Source organism: Corythoichthys intestinalis, chromosome 3 (genome assembly GCF_030265065.1).
Source record: "Corythoichthys intestinalis isolate RoL2023-P3 chromosome 3, ASM3026506v1, whole genome shotgun sequence".
Lineage (NCBI taxonomy): Eukaryota > Metazoa > Chordata > Actinopteri > Syngnathiformes > Syngnathidae > Corythoichthys > Corythoichthys intestinalis.
This window is the reverse complement of record NC_080397.1, coordinates 40953477-40974640: the sequence shown is the minus strand read 5'-3', so window position 1 is coordinate 40974640 and position 21164 is coordinate 40953477. Positions and strand designations below refer to the sequence as shown.

General features: G+C 38.3%; 1 protein-coding gene across 2 annotated transcripts in view; it reads left to right on the top strand.

Annotated features, from left to right (window-relative positions):
- The first annotated feature begins 6833 nt into the window (after positions 1–6833).
- zgc:162952 (PKc_LIMK_like_unk domain-containing protein) overlaps positions 6834–21164 on the top strand; it is a 39925-nt gene continuing 25594 nt past the window's right edge. The window contains exons 1-2 of one of the 2 annotated variants that reach the window (XM_057832073.1): positions 6834–7050; positions 8938–9006. In XM_057832073.1, coding sequence (XP_057688056.1) covers positions 8976–9006 — 31 coding nt within the window. In that variant the 5' untranslated portion in view covers positions 6834–7050; positions 8938–8975. The remainder of the gene's footprint in view (positions 7051–8937; positions 9007–21164) is intronic. The other variant, XM_057832074.1, reaches the window with a different exon arrangement.

The window sequence follows — 21164 nt, the reverse complement described above, 5'->3', positions numbered from 1 at the left end:
AAAATTCCAAGCGTACCAAAGTGCAGCACTATAACCATTGATGTCATACTGCGTCACAAGAATATAGCCAGAAAGAAAGATTGCTTTTTAAGATAAGACAACCTTGGAAAAGAAAAACTGGCATTTATAGCGAACTTTAATGATTATATGGATAAATACACTGTAAATCAAGTAGCAAAGTGTTCCCATTTCCTTACACTTTATCACTGACAATATCCACCCACTCATTAAAAAAACAGTATTTCCTCATTCATTCCAAACATGACTTAGCAATAGGACATTTCATTCATTCATTCATTTTCCATGCCGCTTTTTCCTCACGAGGGTTTCATAAAAAAATATTACTTGTTGGAAAAAAAAACACATTTAAGCTATTCAACAGGGAGGGGAGGTTCATTCTCAAAGGTGAGATTTCTGAGGGCAGGCATGGGGTGCGATGGCGTGTCCACTCATCCCTTCCCTGAGGCCCAGTTAATAGGGTGCGGATGTTCCAGGGGACCGCCCTGGGTCCCGGGGGGATGACGGCGGCCTCTTTGAGCAGGGGTGGGCCACGCTCCCACGTATTTGTTGCCAGTATTTCTACTTTTCTGTAGGACATCCTACATCTTGGTGGGTTCATGCATGACTTGGTGCAATTAGAAACACTCAGGTAGAGAGGTTGTCTACCCCCCCCCCCCCCCTTTGGCAGCAAAAACTTCAACCAGATGCTTCCTGTAGCTGCAGATCAGTCTGGCACATCGATCAGAACTAACCTTGGCCCATTCTTCTCTACAAAACTGCTATAGATTCCTTGGATGTCTGGCATGAATCGCTGACTTTAGGTCATGCCACAGCATCTCAATGGGGTTCAAGTCTGGACTTTGACCTGGCCACTCCAGAATGTGTATTTTGTTCTAGTGAAACTATTCTGAAGTTCATTTACTTCTGTGTTTTGGATATTGTCTTGTTGCAGCATCCATCCTTTTTTTAGCTTCAACTGTCTGACGGACAGCCTCGGGTTTTCCTGGAAAACATCCTGATAAACATTTGAATTAATTCTTCCATTAATGATTGCAAGTTGTCCAGTTCCTGAGGTAGCAAAACAGCCACAAATAATGATGCTCCCTCCACCATGCTTTACGGTGGTGATGAGGTGTTGATGTTGGTGAGCGGTCCCATTTTTCCTCCACACATGACATTGTGTGTTACTCCCAAACAATTCAACTTTTCTCTTTCATAAGTCCACAAAATATTTTGCCAAAATTTCTGTGGAGTGTCCAAATGCATCTTTACGAACATTAAACAAGCAACAATGCTTTTTTTTTTTTTTTAAACAGCAGTGGCTTCCTCCTTGGAGTCCTCCCATGATTACCATTCTCGGCCATAGTTTTACATGAAGTTGATGTGTGCACAGAGATATTGGACTGTGCCAGTGATTTCTGTAAGTCTTTAGCAGACACTCTAGGGATCTTTTTTTTTACCTCTCTGGCATCATCTTTGGTGGACAGCCACTCCTTAGGAAAGAAGAAACAGTGCCAAACTCTCTCCATTGGTAGATAACTTCTCTGACTGTCGATCCAGACTTTTAGAGATGGTTTTGTATCCTTTCCCAACTTTCTACAAATCAACAATCCTTGATCGCAGGTCTTCAGACAGCTCTTTTGATCGAGCCATGATATACATCAGACAATGCTTCTCATCAAGACAATTCTTACCAGGTGTGTGTTTTATAGTAGTTAGGGCAGCTTTAAACCACTCATCAGTGATTGGGAACACACCTGACTTAAAATGTTTGGTAAAAATTGGTTTCAATTGCTCTTTAAGTCTCCTTAGGCTTATTTTCCCCCCTTCTGTCTGTTTGCATGCTAGCCTCATTAAAATATGAAAATCTATAAATGTTTGGGTGGTTTTAGTGAAATCGGACACATCTGTGTGGTTTTGACAAAGATAAGATCACATTTGATGTTGATTTTATGCAGAAATGTGAAAAATTCCAAAAGGTTCAGATGCTTTTTTCATCCCACTGTAAATAGCAAACCATGTTCATATGCAGCATAGGTTTGTAACAATGTACTGTATTCCTTTTTTGTTGTTATGCCCCCCCCCCCCACCATAACCCCTTCCTGCTTGCCGCTTTCTCCTAATTACAAAACATAATGAACAAACACAATGGGAGAATATCAAACTCTCATGTGATGAATTAAAACTGTTCAGCCCATAAGGACACTCAGATTCCTATTTTCTGTTTCAAAGCAGCTGAACAGGACAGGTGGGGAGAAAAGGACAACTAAAAAGCATACATTATACTCAGCAAAAAAAAAAAAAAAAAAGAATAGCTATTATCATGCTCTTATAACACTGAGTGTCCCTTAGAATTGCATCCGTATAAAATATTCATTATCATTATCGTTTGTTATTTGTTGGTGCGGATCTGTCTGCAGTTTGTCATACTCGGAGCGTGTCAACGTCTGACTCACTCGAATTGGTTTGTTCTTTTTTGAATTTATCTGCCCTTGTGTCCACCAATTTACCAAAATGTGGTCTGACACGTCTACCCTCTAGGCCAGGGGTCGGGAACCTTTCTGTATTTGAGAGCCATAAACACCACATTTTTTCAAATGTAATCCCGTGAGAGCCATACAATATGTTTAAAACTAAAAATACGAGTAATGTGTGTATTTTATGTAATTTCAACATTTTTAAAGTACAATAAGTTTCTGAATTCTTTTTAATAACATTGTTATGCTGTTGCTAATCAATGATGAATATTTCTTATCATTAATGCGACTTCTGGTGCTGCATGGTGTTGCTGATGGCTAGTAGTCTGGTTGATACTTGATGAGGTTAAGCGTGATGCAGGCATTGAGAAACTTAGGATACGTCTCTTTTCATGTTCCTGTTTTTTCCAAGCATACATGGAGCACCACCAGTGTACACCGAAACAAGTTTGTCCATTGTTAGATTTTTTTCTTTAGCGAACTCAATGAAGGACTTGAATAAGTCCTCCCCTATTATTGTTCCTTGCTTAGCCAAAACTGCCAGACTTTCCTCATGTAGTGTGTCACCGACAACATACCTTGCGATCACGCTGAACTGTGATAAATTGCTTTCGTCCGTTGACTCATCCAAAGCGAGTGAAAAAATGGAGCCGAATTTATGTCCTCAATTTGATTTGACATCATGACGGTACGATCGTGAACAGTTCTTGCTGACGGGCATGTCTTTTATCCGTTTAATAATCTTGTCTTTATCCGAAAAGTCGTCAAAAAGTTCATTGGCAACATCAAGCATGAATGCTTTGGCGTACTCCCCATCTGTGAATGGCTTCCCGTTTCTCACAATTGCTAAAGCGCCAGCAAAGCTAGCCGAATTCCAGTCACCTTGTTTGGTCCAAACAAGGAGTTACTACTGACTAGCTTGCACTCTTGTAAGAAGCTCTTGACATGCTTTCTTCCTTTTGTCCCCCGCCGGATATTTCGATGCAAATGTAGTATGGCGGGTGTTGAAGTGCCGCTTTATATTTGACCTTTTCATAGATGCAATTTTATCATTGCATATAAGACACACCGCAAAACCTGCTCTCTCCACAATGACAAATTCCTCTGTCCATTCCTTCTGAAAAGTACAATACTCCTCATCTTTTTTTCTTTTTGCCATCTTCTCAAAAGGAGTTCTAAAATTAGCGGGGAAAACGAAACTAAAACCGTGGGGAAATTACTACGCACATGCGCTCATCGGCTGCTCTTTTTGACAGCAAAATATGGCGGCTCCACTCGATCAGTGTCTGCCTCATCTGCGTTGCCAATGCGATAGATAGATAGATAGATAGATAGATAGATAGATAGATAGATGGATGGATGGATGGATGGATGGATGGATGGATGGATGGATGGATGGATGGATGGATGGATGGATGGATGGATGGATGGATGGATGGATGGATGGATGGATGGATGGATGGATGGATGGATGGATGGATGGATGGATGGATGGATGGATGGATGGATGGATGGATAGATAGATAGATACAGTGCCTTGCAAAAGTATTCGGCCCCCTTGAACCTTGCAACCTTTCGCCACATTTCAGGCTTCAAACATAAAGATATAAAATTTTAATTTTTTGTCAAGAATCAACAACAAGTGGGACACAGTCGTGAAGTGGAACAAAATTTATTGGATAATTTAAACTTTTGTAACAAATAAAAAACTGAAAAGTGGGGCGTGCAATATTATTCGGCCCCCTTGCGTTAATACTTTGTAGCGCCACCTTTTGCTCCAATTACAGCTGCAAGTCGCTTGGGGTATGTTTCTATCAGTTTTGCACATCGAGAGACTGACATGCTTGCCCATTCTTCCTTGCAAAACAGCTCGAGCTCAGTGAGGTTGGATGGAGAGTGTTTGTGAACAGCAGTCTTCAGCTCTTTCCACAGATTCGTGATTGGATTCAGGTCTGGACTTTGACTTGGCCATTCTAACACCTGGATACGTTTATTTTTGAACCATTCCATTGTAGATTTGGCTTTATGTTTTGGATCATTGTCCTGTTGGAAGATAAATCTCCGTCCCAGTCTCAGGTCTTGTGCAGATACCAACAGGTTTTCTTCCAGGATGTTCCTGTGTTTGGCTGCATCCATCTTCCCGTCAATTTTAACCATCTTCCCTGTCCCTGCTGAAGAAAAGCAGGCCCAAACCATGATGCTGCCACCACCATGTTTGACAGTGGGGATGGTGTGTTCAGGGTGATGAGCTGTGTTGCTTTTACGCCAAACATATCGTTTTGCATTGTGGCCAAAAAGTTCAATTTTGGTTTCATCTGACCAGAGCACCTTCTTCCACATGTTTGGTGTGTCTCCCAGGTGGCTTGTGGCAAACTTTAAACGAGACTTTTTATGGATATCTTTGAGAAATGGCTTTCTTCTTGCCACTCTTCCATAAAGGCCAGACTTGTGCAGTGTACGCCTGATTGTTGTCCTATGGACAGACTCTCCCACCTCAGCTGTAGATCTCTGCAGTTCATCCAGAGTGATCATGGGCCTCTTGGCTGTATCTCTGATCAGTTTTCTCCTTGTTTGAGAAGAAAGTTTGGAAGGACGGCCGGGTATTGGTAGATTTGCAGTGGTCTGATGCTCCTTCCATTTCAATATGATGGCTTGCACAGTGCTCCTTGAGATGTTTAAAGCTTGGGAAATCTTTTTGTATCCAAATCCAGCTTTAAACTTCTCCACAACAGTATCTCGGACCTGCCTGGTGTGTTCCTTGGTTTTCATAATGCTCTCTGCACTTTAAACAGAACCCTGAGACTATCACAGAGCAGGTGCATTTATACGGAGACTTGATCACACACAGGTGGATTATATTTATCATCATCGGTCATTTAGGACAACATTGGATCATTCAGAGATCCTCACTGAACTTCTGGAGTGAGTTTGCTGCACTGAAAGTAAAGGGGCCGAATAATATTGCACGCCCCACTTTTCAGTTTTTTATTTGTTAAAAAAGTTAAAATTATCCAATAAATGTTGTTCCACTTCACGATTGTGTCCCACTTGTTGTTGATTCTTGACAAAAAAATTAAATTTCATATCTTTATGTTTGAAGCCTGAAATGTAGCGAAAGATTGCAAGATTCAAGGGGGCCGAATACTTTTGCAAGGCACTGTAGATAGATAGATAGATAGATAGATAGATAGATAGATAGATAGATAGATAGATAGATAGATAGATAGATAGATAGATAGATAGATAGATAGATAGATAGATAGATAGATAGATAGATAGATAGATAGATAGATAGATAGATAGAACGACAAGTATGTTTGCCACTTTCCCACTAAAATAACTGTGAACCGGCTTTCTAGTCGCCGGGGATCGTCGCCGTTTTGCGCAACGCGCAAAGGAGTATAACGAGGCTTTTTTTTTTTTTTTTAATAATTAAAGATTGTCTGCGAGCCAGATGCGGCCGTCAAAAGAGCCAGATATGGCTCGCGAGCTATAGGTTCCCGACCCCTGCTCTAGGCTGATGTCAAATTACATTGTGTTTTTCTTAATTGGCAGTTGATAAATACTGTTGAGAGAAATGGTGGAGGAAATGTTTTGTATTCATAAATGTGTCCTCAGTTGATGTGGAAATAATGCTCCTATTGCTTGTTATTATTGACATATTAACTTTTCGCCACAAGATGGCAGGATGGGACTTAATTGTCTAAAGTGCTACTTTTATTACTTCTTCTTGTTTGACTTTGATGACTTTGATTTGTGGGATTGCCTGTGAAGACAGCAATGAGAGAGGATGTATCCGCATGTCAATGGAAATTAAAGACGCCGAGTTTTGGCTAAAAGACAACTTATTCTCCGTCAATTCATCTACGAATGCAACGTTGAGCTGCAACCACCTCAACAAATACACTCAAATGTGCATGGCCATTCTATAATTATTTGCATGTGTTGATGTTATTATAAAATAATCAAGCTGTAAACATTTTTGTTAAACAATTTGGCATTTACATGGTCTGTATGTGCTTTGTGTTTGAGTCTATTAATTTCCCACACACTCTGAGTAGGAGTTAATGCTTTGGGCCAGAGCCCTTCATTGTTCGTCACAAACACACCTCCCCCACAAGTGTGTTGTGTTGTCTGGATACATCTCATCAACACATATGTTCCTGAGTCTGTAATTCAGTTTAGATAATCATCATAAAATAAATGTTGGAAGGCATAAATAAATCCCCACTGCCAAGTGCCAGTGAAAATCTGCATGCATCCAACGCTGAGGTCTTGCAGCTACAGTCAATTCACTCCGCGACTCCCCTTCAGCCTCCCTTCTCGTGGGTGGAGTTTCATCCACCGACGCACGGCTGGAAGCTGGTTCCTAAGACAACCCATGAAACATGCATCCCACTAGCGGGACTGCTTTCACAGCAGCTGCGGGAAACTGAATACACCACTTGAAACCTGTGAGAGAGAGAGACAATCTAGCCACACTTCCTGTTGTGAGAGCAAACATGAGAGGATATATGATGCAGAAACCTGCCACATAAACCTGACCTGCCTTTTGCAGCTGAGAATCATTAAGGTAAGTAAATTATTTGTTTTAACACAAATAGTCTGATGTTGTAAAAGTGTGCAGTGGTTCCCAGTCATGATTTTAGCCCCCAAAAGGCTAGCTAAAAGATTAATTGTTTGGACTTCCTTGTTTACAACTCTAGATAACTTCAACATGGTAATGGAAACCCCTATAATTATTTCGCATGTATGCATTGAACAGCTAAAGGACTTTCTACTAAAGTTTCAACTAAACTGCAAACTTGACCAGAAACAAGAGAAGCTTGATATGCTGTGTTAATCAGAGAAATGTTTAAAGATTTGCTGTACAGTATCCTTCAGCAAACCAACTATAAATGCGTCTTTGTGGACCTAGTCTTCCGGAAAGTATCAGATCAAACAAATGAGTGTTTAACCCTTAACCATAAGCGGATTTTAAGGGGGGGCCAGCCCCCCCCCACCTGGTGGCCGAAAAATGGCATTGCATGTAATTGGCTTTCCTATATATATAAAAAAGTTGCAAAGCAATAAAACTGCAGCAAGAATGAATAAAATTAAAAATGTAAATAAATAATTATAATTAATACAATTTTTCGACCACCTTAGACAGTCATTTGCTTTGCATATAATTTAATATGTATATATATATATATATATATATATAAGTTAGAGGAAAAAAATATTTTTAAAGATGATTTTTTTTTTTTTTTCTTGGATTGAAAATATTTGTTTTTGATTGAAGCAACTTTTTGGGGGAATTGAATGATTTAGACACAAATGTCCTAATCATAATATGGCCCAAACACAAAAAGGATTGCTTCAATCAAAGAAAACTTTTTCAATGAAAAATTAAGTGTTCAAATGCAAATTTTTCAATCTCAAATATTTTTTCGCATTCAAAAACTTTTCTAATATTGAAATTTTTCTTTTTTTGACTGAAGTGATTTTTCTTTTTGAAAATCTATATTTTTTTGAAGCAGCTTATTTTTTGATTGAATAATAAAGAGAAAAATGTCCTAGCCAAAATGTGGCCCAAACACAAATCAACATTACTTCAATCAAAAAGTTGCTTCAATCAAAAAAAAAAAAAAAAAAAACGACTTCAATCAAAAAGATAAATGAAAATAAAAATTAATCAAAGAAAAATAGCTTTCATATGCATTTTATTTTTTAGTTTCAAATTTCTTTTTGCATTCAAATACATTTTTTTTTTTTTTTTTTTTTTTGATTGAAGAGACTTTTTTTTTAGGTTGAAATTATATATTTTGATTGAAGCAACTTTTTTTTTTTTTTTTTTTTTAAATTGAAGCAACTTTTTTTTTGATTGTATAATAAAGACACAAATCTACCTCCATATGGCTCCGCCCAGGGGATACAATTTTTGACTTGGGTAACTACATTGGCACGACACCGGTGGGCTACCAAATTCAATGGATGACGATCTTGGTGAAAAGTATCGCCTAAGCAGCCTGTTTTAGAATTCCCCTAAAGAATGATCGGAAACTAAAAATGCTCATTGTCAACTTATTATTTTAAGTATTCTTGTAAGTTAATTTTATTGCTGACACTGCGTTTTGGGTTCATCAACATATTGTGCACCCCCAGCCCCAAAAGTCAAATTCCACCTATGCCCTTAACTCTTATGCCTGTGAATTCATGTTTGCCACAGTCTCAGTTGTCATGTGTTGTTTTCAGTGTCGCATGCTTTTGTCCATGTCAGGGGTGCCCAAGTCCGGTCCTCGAAAGCTCCTATCCAGCTTGTTTTCCATGTCTCCCTCCTCCAACACACCTGAATCATATAATCCAGTTCTGATTATGGGGCTCTCGAGGACACCCCTTGGGCACCTTTGCTCTATGTTATGTGGAGCCCTGTGAGTGCTTTGCTCATTTTTGTTGCATGTGTGTGGTTCCTCCTCAGTTTCTGCAGAGCTCTGGGTTTGTTCCAGTTACCACAAGATGCATATGAATAGTTTACTCAATCAATTCAGTAAGTATTATGAAATTAAGGTGTCTTCAGGGCCCCCACCCCACAACCCTCCCCCGCGCGATAATCAAAATCCGCAAAGTAGAGGCGGAGCTTATTTTTCTTTTTCTTCAGTGTGTTTAATGTATTTATTCATATTTAGCATTGGAAAGAGATACATATAAGACGTTTTTCCCTATTTTTCCCAAAGTATAATTCTTTATTAAATGAGTCCTGTCAAATCCACTCACGCTGCTTAGAACAGCAAACAACACACTAGCGCTAGTGTTGAACAAACTAAACAAGTCGGCGCCTTTGAAAGGTAGCGCTCCCAAGCTTCTCTGGCAAGATCAAAGTAGCACCCTAGTCACTCATCGTTAACTTTAATAAACTGCAGCTGCCTGCTGAGCAAGAAAAGCAGCAGGAGGGAGAGTCAGAGGCTGTACGTGATCAGATCGGGACATATCTATAAAATCCTGTATTCATTTTTTCTTCATTGAAAAAAAAAAATCCGCGATTGACACACAGTGATGTTTAAAGCGCAAAGTAGTGTAAGTATTTCCTTCACTATAACAATGTTAAACAGGACATAAAAATGTTACGTTGTAAAAGTAAAAGAAAAAAAAAAAAATGACGGTACTGTACTTCCAAATATTTTCCACAAAGTATTCTCCATAACAGTAAACAATATAGTGCGCTAGGGCTGCAGCTAGTGATTATTTTAGTAATCGATCAAATTACCAATGACTTCGAATAATCAAGTAATCGGAATAGGAACATTTAATGCTTTGGAGAATAAATTCTAGGAGATGTTAAACAAAGGCTTGCTAAGATGTCACTTTAAAAAGAGCATTAAATGCTAATACAACATAAAATTCCTAAATGTTTCTTCAAACTACACAGAATTGCACTTTGATTGAAAATAAATCAAAGTACCTGAGCTTAGCCCCAAATGGTATTAAAAAATAAATGAGGATCTAAATACAATAAAATTGACAACTGCTAACTTGTATAGCAAAGATCAACTAGCTTAAATGATATAAAATGCTCACTTCTTCTTCTTTTTTTTTTTTTTTTTTTTTTTTTTTTACAACGCTCTTAATAAATCGTTTAAACATATATTCACACAAAAAACTGCTAAACATACCTATAAACTAAACTACAGATGCATAAACAAAAACTTACCTAATGTTGGTCTTAACAAGGAGCAGTTGTATTCAGCCAAGGAAAATGAGTTGTGAAATATATACTCTTGACTCTAGAAGGCAGTTTATCCATCCAAATCAATGCAACTTCAAGCCACTCCAATTAAACAAATCCTAGAGGCAGCAAAATTTAAATCGAAGCTTTTTTATAAACGAATTACTCGAGTTAATTTCTTAATTGTTGCAGCACTAAAGTGCACAAATGTTTTGAATGTAAGTGCAATAAAGATGACAGATGTTTCATAAGATTCAAGTAACCCACCATTTATGGTTTTTGGAGGCCACCTGGTGCCAGAGAGCACCAAATTGGTGACCTCTGACATAATAAAATGGACAGAGGAAAAAATAAACTATACTAAATAAAACTGTGTACACAAATCCAAGCTAATGGAGCTTTGGAACAAAGTGATTCTAGCCGCCAAATAAATGACATGTATTATTGTATAAATTATATACTGTATATGTAAAATATAATGTACATACATATGTTTTAGAAATGATAACACTTATCACACTATATTTAGTGTCTTTATATTTAGAAAACTTTTGTTTACAAGGCATGCGTACCCCTACTCTGACCAGTATTTTGGGTACTGGTGCTTCAACTCAGTCCAATTAACCAGTGGCCAATAGCAACTTGTCCTCTACATCTCATGTGCCTGCCAGCTTCATCTCATCATTAATGGCCACTAATTAGGCCGGATAGACACTGACGTGGGGAAGTCAGTGGTGTAATGTGCTTCCGAAGTATAATGACTGCCAGCCCTTTATTTTACGAAAGAGGAAAGGCTGCTTGACCTGTAGATGTGTTTAGGTTCGCCATTCTTGTTTTTCAATTTTTTCCCATATCTTTTTCTTAGTTCTCACAACACACTTGTGTTGACTCATTGTGCGTCTTATCATCCTTGCTCCTGTTTGTGTCAGCAACACCTGCCCAATTTATGTAAATCTCACATGCCCTCCCACAAAGAACAGTAAAACAAAAAAACAAACAAAAGAGGTAAGGGATCCAATGAAAATAGCCTCAACGATATAATAAAAATATATAATATATATATAAATAAATGCATTGGCATGATTTAAAAGAAATGATTCTTAAATAGCGTACCGCACGCATGCTATTTTTAGACCGTGACATCACATCGTAAAGCGGAAGTAAAGCTGAAGTGGGACATTATAGACCCACCCTCGCATAGAAACAATGTTAATTCTGTTACATTTCTCCGGTAATCTTTCAAAAACTAACATGCCGATCACACATTGCTTTTTTGGAACTTGTAGAAACGACTCTAGACATTACAACATATGAAGGATGTTCTCTTCATACGTTTCCTGAAACCAAAAACTCAGGAGGAAAAAATGTGAAGAATGAATCAACTTGCACGGACTTTTAACACCAGCTCGGTGAATCCATTTAAATTTCATATGCAGTAAACATTTTGTTGGGTTGGCATGGTCTTTCAGAGGACAAAAAGGTAAGCCATTTTAATATTTTTAACTTATTTTTTAGCGTGACGTTGTGCCGTGCTGCTTCTGTCTGACAATGAATGATCTCAAAAGAATTAAAATGGTATCTGACTGCCACTGTTGCCTTTTCTGTTGTAAAAAAAAGAACTTTAGTAAGAGGGAAGTGTAAATAAATTGTAGAATTAAAATTTTTTATCAATGAAAAAATTAAAAGTGTTCGTTGGCTGTCTCTACTTTAGTAAGGAAGAAGTGTAAATAAATTATAGAATTAAGATTTGTTATCAATGAAAAAATTAAAAGTGTTCGTTGGCTGTCTCTGAGTAGCATTTGCGATCGCTACACAAAATATAAATTATCCCCAAGAACGGTCAGAGACGTAGGACAACCAGAGGATATAATATATAGGAAAGACAGGGCTGGTGGTAAAGGATAGCTTGTTGAAACAGGAGAATGTCATTGTCAGTCGCATAAGAAAAAAGTGTCGATAAAAGAGTTAAGGCTATGCCAAGGATTGCTAATTTTTTTTCGTCTTCTTGAGCCCTCGACACTCAAGCCATCTCTTTAACTGAACATTTTTATGTACCTTCACATCTTTGCAAGTGAATTTGGCATCAGGGACATCATTTTCGGAGAGAATCGGTAGGTTTAGCTTTGTAAACATCTCCTTCGTACACGATTTCCATTCATTTCCTATTGGGGACAAACGGTCGCGTATCCTCCCTTAGCAACAGTAGCTAGCGTCATCAATATTAATGAGCGGAAGTGACGTGTTGCTTGCGGTATGCCATTTAAAAGACATTTAGTAACAAAACTAGATGTAAAAGCAAAACCTTATTTCTCTGCTTATACATTAGTGAATGACATTATGCCTTGTTAAATGCCATCTCACATTAATAACTGCACTTATTTTGAATCATGTTCTCCTTGATGGCTACACATCTTTCCGCTGTAGTGGAGCTTTGATGTGCTGCAACTGTAAAGACGTTATCTCATTTATAAGTACATACAGTGAAAGAACAAATACTTTAAAAATTGCACTAAAGGACACATATTGGATTACCAAGTCATTGGTAGCTGAAGGATAAATTCATTTTACTCCCATGAGAGAAAATAATGCCTATAATGACACTCGATGTCGAAATGCGGTCAGTGGAGTGGAAAGACAAGACGAATAAACAATGTAGCACAAGGTTTTGGTCAATTAATTTTTCAAGGATTTTTGCACTTCGACGAGGAAAATTAAGAGGGATTTTCATTCTTTCATTCATTATTTATTCATCTTCTGTGCGCCTTATTCTCATGAGGGTCATAGAGGCTGGAGCCTATCGCAGCTAACTATGGGTAGGAGGTGGAATACACCCTGAATTGGTTGCCAGCCAATCGCAGGCACATTTCAACAAGCAACCAATCACACACACACTCATACCTTGAGACAAATTGGAGTGTTTAAATGGCACCAATGTTTTTACCCGGATAAAACCCAAGCAGGCACAGGGAGAAAATGCAAGCTCCACAAAGGAAGGCTGTTGCTTTGGGTTGAACCCTTGATCTCAGAACTGTGAGGGGAATGTGCTAACCACTCTTCCACTATGTTGCCTACAGGATTTTTGGGGGACTAAATCAATATATTGTTTTTGTACACAATTCCTGTTTTGAATTTTGTGCGAGCTTGAAATTTATTTTCAAAGACAAAAAAGAAGTCAAAAGCAAAGCTTTTGTAGACTTTGATTCTTTACTAAAGAGATCTTGCTGAATAATGTATGGGAACATAGGTATCGTAATTTTTGGACTATAAGCCGATACTTTTCCCCCTCATTTTGAATCCTGTTCAGTGCGGCTTATTTGTTCATTTATTTGGGTTAATAAGTACAATTTATTTGACGGCATCGTCATAACATTGTCATCAGACTGTCATAATTATGACATGAGACTATCATGGGCATTAATGAATGTTTATGGCAGATGTCATTAAGGCCATGTCCACATGTAGCAGGTTATTTGGCAAAAAGAAGATATTTTTCTACGGTTTGGCCTATCATCCACACACACATTTAAACCAGGGTTTTCAAGAACGACGGAGAAAGTGAAGAAGTGCGAATTCTGCATTTGTGGCGCCATCATGTGGACACTGATAACCGAAGATTTAACTGTGGAAACGTCACTGACTGCGACAAACTTTGTCCGCACGTCACACATGAAACCAATGTTTACATTTGGAGTAAATTAAATACACGCTTTTTTGCTTCCATTTTTGTTTCACAAACTATTGCTGTGCTTCTTATTGAAGAATTGGGGTTATATTTTTATTGTTATGAATGTTCTTAAAAATGAATGAAAGCAGTTGGCTGTGGAAGAATTTATTTATTTTTTTATTTTTATTTTTATTTATTTATTTTAACAAACGGCAGGTGTGGATGCAATTATTTTTTTCCGACGTATCAGGGCAGAATCCTCGTTTTTTTAAAAAACCCTACTAGGTGTAGACATGGCCTAAGTGTCATCTGGCAATTATGTCACTAACTCCATTTATGTCCAAATTGGATCTTTAACATCCATTCAAAAGTGAGATAATTTGCTGGATGACACAATATTTCATCTGTCAAAAGCATTAATAAATGCTCATGGCAGTGTCATTTCATAATTATGATGGTTTTATGACAGTCTTATAGCACCCCTGTCAAATATGTTACCAAAATACCATAACTAACAATTAATGAAACAACAAACAGTAACTGAAGAAATAATTAGCACAGAACATGAATTTGATTGTTATTTACATCTGCAGTGCTGCAATACATGCTAAGAGGCACGTTGGACAACAAGAATGTTGACAGCAGAGGTTGACGGTCTCCTCCAAGGGAGCATTGATGACCAAATGAAGCTTCTTGAAGGAATGAAGTTTTGCAACCAATTGGTTCAAAGCTTCATGGTGGTTCATTTGGTCTTATGACAGTCTTATGACGCCGCTGTCAAATAAAGTGTTACCGGTTAATATCTTTTGGTGTATATATACCATAATACAGTGTGGACAGCTGCGGGTTATAGTCCAGTGTGGTTTATCTATAAACAAATGCCGTTTTCGTGTTAAATTTGGTGGGTGGCGGCTTATAGTCAGGTGCGCCTTATAGTCGGAAAATTATGGTTGATCATTGATCAAATGTCTACTGTTGTAATTTCCCTCATACATTTGCTTCGAATTCCGTAAAAGAAAATCTGCACTCAAAAGTTAGCTTAGTTCTTTTTTTCAAAGATGACCATGTTTACTACATATTTTGTGACTCATGTCATGTTTGGACTTGTTCTCAGTGTAGGTTTTGTTGCCTAAATTGCAGGGTATCTTGTGGGGTTCATCTAAACCTACAATTTTAGCCATAATGAGCCAGCAGTGATTGCATTAGCCTTGAAAATGTATTATACCTCTTTCATTATACGGTTTTAAGATCTGCTTTCTCACTGACATAAATAATTTGTGGGAGTGTTGGAGGAAAGTCTTGCGTGTGATGAGCTTCCACACTGCTATCATATCAGTTTATTGTTCACCATTTCCGTGACCAGGTCAATATTGTATTAGTCGGGATGGATTCAAAAGAATTGATCTTTGTCAGGATCTCCCATGGATCCCCACACAGTTGGCTTCAGGCACAGAGCATGACAATGCCAATTTTAGATACAGTCACTCAACTTGGTGGTAGAGTGTGTTTTTCATTACATCACTTTAGTAGTGTGGCTCATCATTTGGCCTCCACTACATTATCATTGATAACCCATGAGGCCTGTTGAAGTGTACTCTACTATCATGAGAAAATGCATGATGGCGTAACTTTGAAAAAAAGATTAACTAGCTCAAAAAACTCAAAAATCTTGCTTCGTGACTGATTGCAAGAATCTATCAGGTGCATCCCGCCACCTACTGTACAAGAGTGTGCAGCACCCATCTGAAGGTGCGCTCCTCTCACTGTTGGTTTTTATTGGTGAATATCTTGTTCACCTGTCTATTCTTCCTTGTACTCGTGTTGTTGCTGCCTCTAGTGCTCAATTCCTGTATTGTTGCACAGGGATTATTGATTGCGCCGGAGGCATGAAAAGAAAACTATCAATTCACGATGAGAAAAAACAGACAAACAAACTGAAGCAACGTGTAACACAGGCAAACATTTAAAATGTAGCGGGGTAAAAAGTACAGGTAAGTGCTGTAAGATGTAGTTAAGTATAAGTAAGAAATACCACTTCAAATTTGTGCTCAAGTACTTTTTTGTGTATCTGTACTTACAGTTGTGGTCAAAAGTTTACATACACTTTTGAAGAACATAATGTCATGGCTCTCTTGAGTTTCCAGTTATTTCTCCAACTCTGATTTTTCTCTGATAGAGTGATTGGAACAGATACTTCTTTGTCACAAAAAACATTCATGAAGTTTGGTTCTTTTATGACTTTATTATGGGTGAACAGAAAAAAGTGATCAAATCTGCTGGGTCAAAAATATACATACAGCAGCGCTAATATTTGGTAACATGTCCCTTGGCCATTTTCACTTCAATTAGGCGCTTTTGGTAGCCATCCACAAGCTTCTGGCAAGCTTCTGGTTGAATCTTTGACCACTCCTCTTGACAGAATTGGTGCAGTTTAGTTAAATTTGATGGCTTTCTGACATGGACTTGTTTCTTCAGCATTGTCCACAAGTTCTCAATGGGGTTTAAGTCAGGACTTTGGGAAGGCCATTTGAAAACCTTAAATCTAGCCTGATTTAGCCATTCCATTACCACTTTTGATGTGTGTTTAGGGTCATTGTCCTGTTGGAACACCCAACTGCTCCCAAGACCCAATCTTCAGGCTGATGACTTTAGGTTATCTTGAAGAATTTGAAGGTAATCCTCCTTCTTCATTATCCCATTTACTCTCTGTAAAGCACCAGTTCCATCGGAAGCAAAACAGCTCCACAGCATAATACTACCACCACCGTGCTTGACAGTAGGCATGGTGTACTTGGGGTTAAAGGCCTCACCTTTTCTCCTCCAAACATATTGCTGGGCATTGTGGCCAAACAGCTCGATTTTTGTTTCGTCTGACCACAGAACTTTCCTCCAGAAGGTCTTATCTTTGTCCATGTGATCAGCAGCAAACTTCAGTCGAGCCTTAAGGTGTCGCTTTTGGAGCAAGGGCTTCCTTCTTGCATGGCAGCCTCTCAGTCCATGGAGATGCAAAACACGCTTGACTCTGGACACTGACACCTGTGTACCAGCAGCTTCTAATTCTTGGCAGATCTGCTTTTTGGTGATTCTCGGTTGAATCTTCACCCTCCTGACCAATTTTCTCTCAGCAGCAGGTGATAGCTTGCGTTTTCTTCCTGATCGTGGCAGTGAGAAAACAGTGCCATGCACTTTATACTTACAATTGTTTGCACTGTTGCTTTTGGAACCTGCAGCTGCTTTGAAATGGCTCCAAGTGACTTTCCTGACTTGTTCAAGTCAATGATTCGCTTTTTCAGATCCATGCTGAGCTCCTTTGACTTTCCCATTGTAGCGTTTGTCGGCGTTTGCATCCAATGAGCCCTATTTAAATGGCCTCAGAGAAGTCAAAATTGCTAATTCATGTTACTGTATGTATATTTTTGACCCAGCAGATTTGATCACTTTTTCTGCTAACCCATAATAAAGTCATAAAAGAACCAAACTTCATGAATGTTTTTTGTGACAAAGAAGTATCTGTTCCAATCACTCTATCGGAGAAAAATCAGAGTTGTAGTAATAACTGGAAACTCAAGAGAGCCATGACATTATGTTCTTCACAAGTGTATGTAAACTTTTGACCACAGCTAAAGTACTTTTTTGTGTATCTGTACTTAAGTACAGCAACGAGGTCTTTTACTTTGTTACATTCCACCACTGGTAAAATTAGTTGTTTTTTTACAGAGGATAAAGGTATAGGTTTATAAATATGATCATAGTATCTGTCTACATGTGTTGCTGCGCTTTTTGTGTTAAGATATGTTCCTTGAACGGTAACAACACTGTCACATGGATGGTAATTGTTAGGTTGTGTACCCACAGTATTTTCAATTTTACTACATTTTCATTAAAGTTAAGTTGAGTCACCTGCTACCATACAGCGCATGTAGGCCTACATGAGGTGTCAACATGCAATAAAAAAAAAAAGTTATTTCAATGAACTTTGGAAAAAAAATAATGGAAAGAATTGCCACATATTAAAATGTTTTTCTTTAAGCAATGAACCATTCTATCGGACTTACAATTAATGTACTTATTTAAAGACAACATACAGTATTTCACCCTGGTTAAATTAACTATAATATTAGTGTTGGGTCCTAAAACTTTATTTTACAAAATAATCTTCCAAATGCATATGCAACACTCGCTGGTCCTCAACAATCTCAAGTCGCTTCTGTGGAAGAAGATCTCGCACAACAAAGACTCCTAGTTAAAAAGTCGCAGAGTTGTGTTATTGATCAATGAAACCAAGGTTGAATTTTTGACTGTATTTCCCAAAGCTATGTTCTGCATGAGCGCAACACGGCTTATCACCAAAATAACCACAAACTATATTTTATAGAACATCAAAGTTTATTTATTTATTTATTTTTTTAGGTTCATTAGAGGCATTTCAAAATGTGTCAGATCTGCGCAGGGAAGTTGTAATGCATCCTTTGAGCTTAGCTTTGAAATGCATGATCAATGATTCTGCTTGCAAAGCGTAATTGGGTATCTTTGTTTTGGCTGTGACCAAGTGTGCTTGATGCTTAAGAAAAAAAAAAAAACAACAACAACGGTTTGCTGCACTAATGGCTCCAGTGAAATGGAAAAAGATGCTTATACAGTACAGTAAAACCAAAATTGAGAGAGACCAAATCCCTATGCTGTGGAAAAGGTACAAATGAATTAACAACAATGAGACTGATTAAGTGCTCAGCTTTAACACATTGGATTGTATTAGAGAGAAAAAAAAAGTCATGACCTTAAAGCTTTTAGAGGCAGATCAACTTTGCTTTAGTGCAGTTGCCCCCTTCTTCTACATAGTTTATGAGGATACTGCATACAAAACCCCTACTTTTTGTGGGTCTAATGTGGCGTCAAATAGGGATTAGCTTTCTGTTTTCATATAAGAACTAGTGACGTATTTGGGTTTCCTATATAAATGCTGCCAATGTCGTTTTTTTCTTATTCCTGAGGGAGAAAACTAAAGTCTAGGAGTGAAAAATACTGCTTCTGTGTGAACTACATTTTACTGCAAGCAGCATTCCACATTGACAAGAAGGACGTCAGCAAGGGGGTGGTCAGCTATACTAGTTGTGTTGCTGGTTTGTCACAGGTTAATTTCACAGTTGGTTGTGATCATCTTCTTTACTTTGTGCACATGTTGTATTTCCGCTCTCATGTTGTTTCTACATTTGCAAGATGTTGGGCTGCCCCTCCTTCCCCCCAAAAAAGAAGCATTTAACTGGAGCAACTATGGCCATTTAATGAAGTGATATTATTAAGTTGCCTGAAATGCAAGAAGAGCGGTAAACCAAAAACACTGCCTTCAGAGAGTTGCACCATGATGTCATGAATGTGTTATATGCATTTTTCCACAGTTTGTGGTCACTGTTTAGTGAGCTGGCTCAGCCAGAACCCACAGTAGAGTGACATAAAAATGCTGCCAAAGAGAGTAAGCAGAATTAACACTACCAAGCAAAGAATATTTTTATGAGAGTCTTTTTATGATGATTGTAAAATATTGAAAGGCTTTATTGTTAATTTTACTTCTGTTTGACATGGGAAATTATGTTGGTAGGGGAAATTAAACCTATGCAGATTTTTTTTTTTAATGAGAAAGCTACCCTGCCTGCCAAAAGTATTGTCAACCCCGCAATTCTGCCAGATAATGCTCAATTTCTCCCAGAAAATGATTGCAATTAACAAATGTTTTGGTAGTAATATCTTCTTTTTTTTTTTGCTTGCAATGAAAAAACACAAAAGAGAATGGGAAAAAAATCAAATCATTATCATATTACACAAAACTCCAAAAAGGGGCCGGACAAAAGTTTTGGCACCCTTTGAAAAATTATGTGATACTTCTCTAATTTGTGTAAGAAAAAGCACCTGTCACTTACCTGTGCCTTATAACAGGTAGTGGCAATAACTAAATCACACTTGCAGCCAGTTAAAATGGATTAAAGTTGACTCGACCTCTGTCTGTCTGGCTGTCTGTCTGTCTGTGTACCGCATTGAGCATAGAGAAAAGAAAGACCAAAGAACTGTCTAAGGGACTTATGAAGCAAAATTGTTAGGAAACATGGGCAATATCAAGGCTACAAGTCCACCTCCAAAGACCTGAATGTTCTGTTTCTACCGTGCGCAGTGTCATCGATAAGTGTAAAGCCCATGGCACTGTGGCTAACCTCCCTAGATGTGGACGGAAAAGAAAAATTGACGAGAGATTTCAACGAAAGATTGTGTGGATGGTGGATAAAGAACCTCGACTAACATCCAAAGAAGTTCAAGCTGTCCTCCAGTCCGAGGGTACAACAGTGTCAACCCGTACTATCTGTCAGTATCTGAATGAAAAGGTACTCTATGGTAGGATAACCAGGAAGACCCCACTTCTGACCCAGAGACATAAAAAAGCCAGGCTGGAGTTTGCCAAAACCTACCTGAGATAACCAAAACGTTTTGGAAGAATGTTCTCTGGTCAGATGAGACAAAAGTAGAGCTTTTTGGGAAAAGGCATCAATATAGACTTTACTGGAAAAAACAATGAGGCCTTTAAAGAAAAGAACACTGTCCCCTCAGTCAAACATGGTGGAGGTTTCCTGGTGTTTTGGGGTTGCTTTGCTGCCTTTGGCACTGGACTGCTTGACCTTGTGTATGGCATTATGCAGTCTAAAGACAAATTTTGCAGCATAATGTAGGGCCCAGTGTGAGAACGCTGGGTCTCCCTCAGAGGTGATGGGTCTTCGAGCAGGACAATGACGCAAAACACACTTCAAAAAGCACTAGAAAAAGTTTCCGACAAAGCACTGTAGACTTCATAAGTGGCCAGCAATGAGTCCAGACCTGAATCCCATTGAACACCTGTGGAGAGATCTGAAAATGGCAGTTTGGAGAAGGCACCCTTCAAATCTCAGAGACCTGGAGCAGTTGGCCAAAAGAAGAATGGTCTAAAATTCCAGCAGAGCATGATAAGAAAGTCATTGATGGACAGTGGAAGCGGTTGTTTGCAGTTATTTTGTCTAAAGGTTGGCTGAGGGTGCCAGTACTTTTGTCTGGCCAATTTTTAGAGTTTTGTGTAAAATGATTGATGATGAAAATTTTTCATTCTCTTTTGTGTTTTTTCATTGCAAGCAAAACAAATGAAGATATTACTACCAAAGCATTTGTAACTGCAATAAATTTCTGGGAGAAATTGAGCATTATCTGATAGAATTGCAAGGGTGCCAATACTTTTGGCCAGCAGTGTATCTAGGCAGGAGCAGTAGAACATGAATGCACTGTCGGATATATCTGTTATAAATCT